Genomic DNA, 10,216 nt, shown 5'->3' with positions numbered 1-10,216 from the left:
CCCTCTCGTCTGAACATTTCAACACAGTGCAGTTTGTCCCCCACCTAAAATGTCCAATTTGATATCTTTTCACAAGTTGGGCAAATGGAATAATAAACCTCATTCTAGGTAATATTGCCAAGCTATCTTATCCTTTCTCACTCAGAGAAATTTCTAGGTAGAACATTTTTGTTATAAGAATTAAATTACTCAGCTAGTTTGCTGTGTTTTCCCCACTGGATCAGGAAGCTTCTTTTCACTCAGCCGTGGACTGCTGTGTCACTCAGCCCGCTCGCCTACCTGGGAGATGCGGCAGCTGATATTTACATTTTCGAAACCATTTTCCAGGCCCCTGCAGCAGCCACCGTTCTCTTTACCTTGAGTGTTAGGAGGGCAAGGGAACGGTCACTCGGCTTCCCCTCCACGCTCACTGCCCCGCTCTTCCAGCCGTTTTCCTGCTCAGAGACTGAGAACTGTCTGTACCCACACAGCAAGGTCAGTCACAGTGTTTCTAATGTGAAAATTTACTGAAAAGTTTGTAGGACTGATTTAATGAGGAACAGAAGTTATTTGCCGTCGTATCAGTTTCTGTAAGTCAGTCCAAAGAATGGAAAGAAAGCTTGCACAGCGCTGCGTCCCCTGTGACAAATGTGTTTTACTGTTGCTTCCCGTTAATGACACTGCGTCTCTTGGGGAATCGCCGAGCCAGGGATGCTGGGATGACACCGCCAGCTGGATTCTCTACCTTCCTCCTTACTTTGATGCTCTTTCTTGGAAGGCGTGTGTGGCAGAGGAGATTTTAGCATTGTTCTTTTCAGTTCTAAGAATTTTCCCTGGGCCTTTCATCTCCCTCTTTCCTCCGTGTCTGAGGCTGCTTGTATTCGCATCTGCCTTTTTGGACTCTGCCTAGAGCCAGACTTTCCAGGCCTCTGGGTTGCCATTTCCTCCCCACCCTGCTTACCCTGCCACCAACCATCTCCTGTAAGTTTACTCCCCTCCCTCACCTAGATTATTCCCTGCAACCTGTCCCATTCTTCCCTTCACCTGCAAACTGCTTCAAATGGTCCAAGGATGCCTCTATTTAACACCATTCATTCCAGAACAAACGACCCCTTTCTCTCACCAAATAAACTGCTTTCAATAAGCCTCTCCCAACCCCCTAAACAAATAACATCCCACAATCTACCTCATTCTAAAATATTGCTTTTCATAACCTCCAACCATTTGCTCCTTTCTCCCCTCGAAGAAATAAACCGTCTCCAGTGTCCCTTCTTATTTGGGCACCCAGCCACCTCACTGGCACCGTAAAGTACACACACACACCCTACTTCCCAAACAAAGAAAAATGACCCAATACAACCTTTTACCTTCCCTTTCTCTGAGAAAGAAAACGTTCACGAGGCATATAAGTACCCATTTGTGTCTCTTTGAGGTTTTCTTTTTCCCCAGTGAAATCAGCTAAGGAGAAATACAGTAAGTCATTCCAAGGCCAAACACATTCTACTGTTTATTACACATATTACATTCTTAAATAAAAATGCGTCACATAACATTTTTTGCATAGATATCTTACAATATACCAATTTAAAAAAGAATTATGAAACAGACCAGTAACAAAAATAAATTTTTTCTTCATTAATAATTTTGTAACATTAACATACCACCATCATATAATACAAATAATAGTTTTAAATCTTAAGACTTTTGTACAGCAAAAAAACTTGACAAAGTAATATATTTATATATATATATAAAAAGCTTAAAAAAAATAAAATGTCAAAAAAAGGCATAACCAAGGGCTATAAGACTGGGTACTTCCGTGATATATTATAAATACCAGAGAAGGCCTGAGAGAATGTGGCGGGGGGAGGCGGGGCAGGGGAGGGGCTGGGAGTAGGTCTCTCCAAACACACTTGTTAGACACAACCGGCAAAAAGAAAACGTATAGTGCAAAAATAAATTTCTTCAAGCAACTGTTAAGAGGATAAAAGAGATTTTTGAAAGGAAAGTCATGGTGGCTGGGAAGTCGTGTGGTGGACGAGGAAGAGGGAGAAGGAGCTTGGGGGAGGGGGTTATGGAAAGGAAGGGGAGGCTTCAAAAACATTAAACATTTATTTTTGCCTCTGTGTGTTAGCAAGGAGATCTTGGCCATAACAGGTGTATTTTTCCTCCCTGGAATGAAGCAGAAGTGAAAGATAAGGAAATTAAACTAAGTCTGGGTTTAGATAGGAAATGCATGCTAGGAAGGAAAAAAAAAAAAGGTTGAGAACCAGCCAATGAGCCCCAAAGCCTTCAGGACCTAGGTGTGCAGAAATCATTCTGCCTCCAGTCCAAAGGCCTAGGATTAAAATGTCCCCTCTCCCCACCCACTGCCCCTCCCCTCTATGTGGAACTCCCAGTGTGGTTTCGATATACTGGCAATTATAAGCATCCATCCCCCCAAAAAGGTATTAGGCACTGGTGGCTACTCCTCTGAAATGTCAGTAGCCTGTTTTCCTTCTGCGAAGGTACAACAGGTACATATGCACACCTGTCTAGGTGTGTGCATACATACCACCCTCATTATTCTGATGTGGGGTCCATTTTATGGCAGTAGACAGAAGCTGGAGTCAAAGCGATTTACGATTCCAAAGCTCACAGTTGAAAAAAAAATTGTATAAACAGTCCCCACCAAAGAACATATCAACCTTCCCTCATGACACTGAGAGGGAGCCCTGTGTGAAAAGAGTATCTTGTTTGGGATATTTGTGAAGGGATGGCCCGGGATTTCTCTCACCATTTTTGATACCTGTTTCCCCGAGGACTTTTACGTAAATGCAAAACACCTGAAGAATACAGTACTCTACTGGATGCACATGAGAAAGTTAATTGCAGCTTTATTTTTCCCTTTTCTGGGATCTATTAGGAACCAACAGAGGAGATTTAAGAGAGTGTTAAAAGCAAGAGAAAACCCTGAAGCCTCAGGCAGTTAGTCATGGGATGTCACGTTATTTACAAGCAGTTTTTGCTTCCTTTGACACATTTCTGTTGTTCCATCTCAAGTATTCCCAAAGATCCTCATTGAGGAAAGTAGGCCATCAAAAAGGCATTGATGTATACTCAGCATAGGCCCTCTAGTTTTCAAACTGAGATATCACCATGTTTACCGAACTTTAATCCAGACACCCAAAATGCAAGTCCTCCCCTCCTGTCCCGCACCCCCGCCCCCACTCCTGTGCTCAGCAGGTGGCCACTTCTGGAATATGCAAGGGGAAGCCTCCAGGAGTAAATTTCAACCAGATTCTACTTACTGAATGTTCACTTTGGCAATGTTCTGGGTGCAAAATTGCAGCCAGAAATGCTGGCCATGGTAAGATTTTTTTTTTTTAAAGAAGAAACAACAAACCTGATTTTTGTATTTAAATGTATTGGAGCTCTCTGACTTTTCTCTACCTTCTCCTAAAAACAACTCATGTGAGAGAAGACAAAAGCACTTCCCACTAAATTCTACATTTTACAAAGTGACTTCCATGGAGGAAATCATTTTGGACCACCAAAACTAATCATCCGGTTTTGTTGTTCCTGCAATTGGAGTTTCATTCTTTTGGCTTTGCGGTAGAATGCAGGAGTGGAGCTAGAGGCAGAATGTTCCCGAATGCACTAGACGAGCCACCCAAAAGTGCCATTGACTTCCCCTTTGATGCAAATAGACATGGATAATCTGGAAAGTTTATCCCAAACTAAAGTCCTTAAAAAATCTTCTCTGGCTTCAAAGAAGACTTTTTAAGGCTAGGAATCAGTTCTGCTGATCATGCATGAGGTTGGCTGTCTTTTTACCCTGTTATAATCAGGCAATCGAAGATGCGAAAGGGCACAAGAGGTGCAGGTGGGGAGGAGATGGCCTCCAGAGAAGGGAGTATCTGAAGGGCTTTGCAAGGGAAAGCACATAGAGAGGAGGAAACGGTCAGCATGAAGTTCATTTGGGGGTCGCCAATGTCTTTACAAAATGCAGCTTTGTCATGGAATCTGAACATCTTTTTCTGGACATAATACTCATCACCACCAGGCATTAAGCTGGGCCAATGAACCATTTGTGGGGCAGGAGGCCAGTCACTAGGAGCAGCATTACGATCTCAGGTTTCCACGTCTCTGACGTACAGCCATGTGGTAGCAGAAAGAAGTATGACTTGAAATAAAGAAAATAGTTCCTGGCTTAGAAACTCTTTTTCTATACGTCCAACTCTGAACCCTGGATAAAGCGTACTTGTGAGGACAACCACAAGAAACACCAGACCGGGTTTTTCCTTTCAAATTTGGGATCCCCAGGAATCTTAGGAGGTAACAACTTAAACACGTGTGTTAGATGTCCATTAAGGTACTTTTTTAAATAACCAGGCCTCTTGGGAGCAAAACGTCTTCAGGGTATTTCTTGGAAAGCCTGTTCCCTCCAGAGGCTCTTAGCAACCATCTCTGTCATTTCAGAGGTGATGGACATTTTATCACAAATCCATTCCCAAAATGATCGAGGCTACCCCCACCCCAAGGTTAGGACTGGCCATCATTCACAGGTGTCATCTGGCCTAAAGAAGAACAGTTTCGAAGCCAACCACTTAGCACCCACCAGATTCTTAGGCCAATTCACACAGTCAATGAATGACTCCGAAGCAAGCAAGCACCATCATGGAGTTTCAGTGCACCCTGCTCTGAGGAAGTTCAGGAGCAGATTACAAAGGACCTCACTGACACGAAAGAGAGAGAAATTACCAAACGTTTTAGACATTGATGAGGACCAAAGCGTCTTTGTTCTGCCACATTCAAATGAGACCACAGATGACAATAGGGAGCAAACAAGCAATGATTACTCTTTTGCATTCTTTTTTTTTTTAAACTTTCTTTTTAATAGAGCCTTGCATTGGTCAGTTCAAAAATTAAATTAAGTATTATAAACCCTTAATAATAGCATTTCGAGAGGCAAGAGCAGCTCCAGCTTGGGAGAGAACATTTGCAAATCATGGCAGCCACAGCTTAATGCCATCACTGGTGTGTGCGTGCATTCATGCTGGAGGCTGCTAGAGAAAGGAAAATAAATGAACCAACAAAATTTGGGGTATCTAAAGTTTCATCTAGTGCACTGACTGGAGGCGCTACAGTTTAATACAGCTGAGAGGTTCAAGGTTCCTCACACATCCTTCGTCCAGGAAGGATGCACCACACATTCAAATATAATCCCATGGTACGCCCTGATGGATTGGCCACAAAATGCACTCAAACGCAGTAGAGAACTACAAGATTGTCAGCAAGCAGTGCTCCAGAAATTGTTTCTAAGTCATGTCTAGTTTTAAATCTTTGGAATAAAACGGATTTTTTTTTAATACCCTCCAACTAACATATACATAATTGCCTCTGGCAAATGGACAGATTTTATGTGTGTGTTTGGGGTGTTTTTTTTTTTTTCTTTTCTTTTTTGGTGTAAATTGAAAAAAGGAAAAAAGAGAGAGAAAATTCTTAGGGCCAGACTTCAAAATGCCCCAAGTGTCCAATTGGCAGCTACAGCATTTGTGATAAAGAGGTTCCTTTACCCTCAGACGAGTAGTTTCGACATTTCAGTGAAAGCAAAGGTTGCAGAAAGCTGAAAAACCCAAATGCCAAGGATCTTGAAGGTTGCTGTCATATATGTGTTTGTGTTGCTTATATGATTATTTCCTTTTAAAGACTTCAGTTTTGCATCCCAAATATGTATGGGGTGGCATTTTAACAGTCAATGAGTCAAACAGTCAGAGGAGGACAGGAGAAAGCCAGCTGGTAGGGAGAAGCAGCAACCATGTGCGGACCAAATGCCATTTTTGTGTTTGAGACGTGTCTTGAAGGGATGGTCCCAGAATATACAAAATATACAATCTGTCCTAATAACCACCCCGCTTGCTTGCATAGGCCATTTGATGGTCCTAAAGGCAGTCTTTGGAGTTGAGGCCAGTGCCAGCTAGCTAGGAATGTGGGTAGATAGAGACCAGTGTTGGGTGTGTGTGTGTGTATTATGACAAGGACTGCAGACCCCCCTGGAGTCAGGTTGCAGAGTGAATGTGAGGCCTCTCTTGATCCTGGGTATTCTAGGTCACGAGTCGTGGTGGGCCTAGCCAAAAAACCAAACAAACAAACAAACAAAAAAATAAGAAACATGTCTTTCCTTTTAGACAGCCCATGAGAGAAACACCTCAACCCTTTCCTTAAATATCAACCCTTCAATACCACAACGGGATTTTGAATTGTGTATCGTAACAAGTGGGGTAATATGAGCTCAGTGGGTATGAGAGAGGAAGATTGGGTGACGTTTTGTGAAGCCACTAGACTTGGAGGCATCCTCAGTTTTCCCCACTCCTGGAAAGAGTGATATTTTTGGCTTTTTGTCAGGTCATAACCCAGAGTTAGATTAAATACGCAGCTGCCCTCTGACACTAGCGACATCTACGCCGTAACTGGTTATAGGGTAGTAATGACACACAGCACAGTGGCTGATCACCACGTGCTGAGGTCACCATGCCTCAGGGAGGACGAGAGAATTGTGATGTCCCATCTGATCGGCTGCTTCGAGAGCTGGACATCCAGGTGCCGGGAGAGTCCTGGAGAGCTTTTAGTCCATGGAGAAAAGATAAAACATCTAAGCTTCCAAATAAGCTTTTCAAGTTTTCGTTAGCAAAAACAGAGAGATTAAAAAGAAAAAATCTAGCACTGGCAATAAGGTGAGGCTCAAGGGATATACTGTGATTTATCATCAAGGACTTTATTCTCTTGGCCACTTTGCAGTCATGCTAGAAGTTTCCAGAATCCCTAGTGCATATGGTGTGCAAGAGTCAAAAAGTAAGAAAAGAAAACTCCTCCCTTGAGAGTGAAGTCTAGAGAAATGCAGGCCAGAAAGGTATAAGGTGTTATTCCAGAGTCTGCCGCCGCTAAGGCCGTTGGGATCGACGCGAAAGATCTCAATAGTACTAAGAAGAACCAAAACCAATCGACAGTTCTGTGAGGAAGTCTGACGCATGGAATAGTAGGACTTTTCACACACAAAGGACAAATAAACCAAGAGTTAATTTTGGCTACCAAACTGCAATTTGGTTTTCTAGGTCATTTTTCCCCCAACTATTTAAAAAGAAACATTAGTGCTACACATAGGAAACTGTAAGACGCTGGATTCTCCTATCAAGTTGCACTGAGAAGCAAGTTAAATAAGCCCCTCGGACTGCCGTCCACCTGCAGAGACGTCACATCCATTTTCTTTGACTTCCATTGGCAACAGCGGGAAATAATTCCAAGAGTGCTGAAGTGAGCAGCCAGTCTGCCTTGCTGAGTTCACCTGGTCTCCTTCTTCGTCTTCCACCATCTGGCTAGGGCAAGGCATAACGAATAGACGTATATATTTTAAATATAGTTGAGTGCATGACAGTGTGGGGGGGGTCTGCGTGTGAGTGTGCGTGTATGTGCATGTGTACACAGAGGTTTATAAGTGAGAACTTTCTTCTGCGAGGCAACGGGGCCCCGCCTGAAGTCCAGCCCCCTGCTCACGGCATTTCCTTCAGACATCGGCTGACGCCATGGCAACTCTGGCCTTTCGGTTTTTTTAGATATGTCTCTTCATATGGAGGGCAAGGTGGTCAGACCTGGAAAAACACCTAGGAAATAGAAACAACAACGAGGATATTAGCGAGGTCCCAGGAAAGAACTCGACTTCCAACGCTCCTTAGGAAACGATTACCTTTGGTTTACAGAGAGACAGTCCCATGGACTGAGAAACAGGCAGTGTGTTGGGAAGGTAAGCTCAAGGCTCAGACTGCTTGGGTTCCAATCTCAGCTCTCCCAAGAGCTGTGTGCCTCTGAGCACATTAACCTCTCTGTGCCTTAATTTCTCCTCAGTAAAGTGGGGATAACTATAGCACTTACCTCATAGGCTGGCTGTGAGGATTAAATGAGACAAGCTACGTAAGGTGCTTAGAATATTGCCTGGCACATGGTGAGATCTCAGTGTATATTAACTCTTATGATCATAATTGTAATTATTTAAAAAATGAACAGGAAAGTGCTTTTGAAACCTGTGTCGTGCCCATATACTGTAAATACGGTAAAGAATAATTATCCTGTACCATCAAATGGTGCAATTCTGATGTTTCAACATGCAGATTTTAATCCTGAGCTTTACGATGAAAGCCCAGAACTACTACCTACAGACCTATGCAGACACTATGTTCAAGTCAAGAAAAAGAATGGAGAAGGGCGCTCACAGCTATTATGTTACCATATGCAGGCACTTGCTAAGGGTTTCCCCAATATTACCCCATAACATCCTTAGCAACCCGCCACAGTAAGCATTCTCACACTGTGTGTGTGTGTTGGTGGCATCGGGGGGTAAGAAAACTGAGGCTAAGGTGGTATAGCTAGTGAATGGCAGAGTTGGGATTAGAACCCAAGCAGATCTGTGAGCCTACTCTTTTCAACTATTCCGTGGTACCTAAGGTCCAGAGCTGAGTGCCTTCCTCAGCGTCACAGTGGATGCAGGGGTCATCTTCCTTCCTCTCGCCTCTACCACCAGCAACATGACATTCTCTTGAGTAGCAACCCTTCTGCATCCTCATTTGTACGGGGCTGACATTCCCCTTAAGGCTGAAGTTGTGGCCACAGTAATTGGCTAAACAACAGGCATGTGACCCTTAAAGGCCACTAAGAGCCAGCCCGGGGACATCTGCTGAAAGGACTGGAAGAGAGAGGCTCTCTTTCCACGGGGGCTGCTGGGCCGCTAAGATGGAAGCCTGGAGCTGCTGGTGTCCACGCTGCCATCATGGGGAAGAGCATGCTCGAGAGCAAAGGCAGCAGAGACAAAGGGACTGGGGCATGGAAAGAGAAAGGAAGAGTTCTGATGACAACTCTTTTGGACCTAGATCCAGCTAAGCCTAAAGACAGATCCAATTCTGTTCTTCTTAGTTACCTGAACTAATAAATAAATGCCCTTTCAAGTTAATACCAGTCTGAGTCAGGTTTCTGTATCTTATAACTAATAGCATGGGCGCTTCCCTATCACTGCAGCCTACAATCTAAGGTTTTGGGTAGAATTCCAGTAAAGTCAGCATATAAGACAGAATCATTCTTAGCTCTGAGTGTATGCTCTCCCTCTGGACCTTGCTCCTGGATCTGGCCACTTTCTTACCTATGAGAAAGTTCCCAGGCTCCCCTGAAGCCTGAGATACCCCCCAGTTAAAAACTCTTACTAGATGTCAGCAAACTGCCCTGTTCAGGTTAGCAGGGTTTCCTGTTCAGTGCAGGATTTCCCTGTGTTTGTTCATTCTTAAAACAAACAAACAAAAAAATCCACCCTTTCCCCTGACCTCAACATTCTCCACACCCTCTGTTTGTGTCCGTTCCTTAAATAGGTACACATGTAGGACAGAATCTCAAGGAAATGAAGTGAAATGGGACAAAGGTAAAATGAAAAACACGTAAGAATGGGAAAGGTACAGCAGAAAACGATCTAATCCAATAACACACTAAATAATAAAAATTTTAATTACACCCACTTATTTCAGGCCCTGATTTGGTGTGAGCAAGATATTTGGATAATCCCTTTGAGATACCTCTAAAGGGGATTTGATTTGCTATAAAACAGTGATAAGTTTTCTTTAAAAGCAGATACTTGATGTCACTGGTACACAGAAAAAGCAATACAGCATTTGGGGAATTTAGCATCAAACTTGCAGAACTGTGCTGTCCTGAGGGCACAGCTCAGTACTCCCCACTGCCTGTTCTCTTCCCCTCCCTCCCTCTCTGCCTCTCCTCCTCCTTTTTTCTTCTTTTCTCCCCGCCCCTTCTTTTTTTTAAATCTCAACAACCTAGAGAAAGAAGATCCAAGTTGGGAAGTTCTTTTTGCATGTATTTCTTATATAAAGTTAACATCCTTCCAAGAACCCTATAAAGAAGGTGCCATTCTTATCCCCACTGCCAGATGAGATATTTTATCGGAAACAGGCCACGCCAGGATTTGAACCCATGTATCCTGACTCCAGAGCCCATGCTCTTAGGCACATCTGCTTTTTAGGCTAAGAAGGAAGGAGAGCTGAGCTATCAATTTAAGGAGCTTGTGGGAGGCAGAATAATGCTCCTCCCCCCAAGTGTCTACACCTAATACCCAGAAACTATATTCCGTTACACGGAAAGGGGGAATTAGGGTTATGGATAGAATCAATTTACTAATCAGATGATCTTAAAATATGGAGATTAACCT

At 43.4% G+C, this 10,216-nt stretch overlaps 1 protein-coding gene across 4 annotated transcripts in view; it reads right to left on the bottom strand.

Moving 5' to 3' along the window:
* Positions 1 to 1,473: 1,473 nt before the first annotated feature.
* Positions 1,474 to 10,216, bottom strand: part of KLF7 (Kruppel like factor 7) — a 401,896-nt gene continuing 393,153 nt past the window's right edge. For all 4 annotated transcript variants that reach the window (XM_045560239.1, XM_045560241.1, XM_045560242.1 and 1 more), the window contains one exon: positions 1,474 to 7,619. In XM_045560239.1, the coding sequence (XP_045416195.1) occupies positions 7,568 to 7,619 (52 nt within the window). In that variant the 3' untranslated portion in view covers positions 1,474 to 7,567. The remainder of the gene's footprint in view (positions 7,620 to 10,216) is intronic.

The sequence above is a fragment of the Lemur catta genome, chromosome 8 (assembly GCF_020740605.2).
Source record: "Lemur catta isolate mLemCat1 chromosome 8, mLemCat1.pri, whole genome shotgun sequence".
NCBI lineage: Eukaryota > Metazoa > Chordata > Mammalia > Primates > Lemuridae > Lemur > Lemur catta.
The sequence above is the reverse complement of the archived record's forward strand: the minus strand, read 5'-3'. Positions and strand labels throughout refer to the sequence as shown.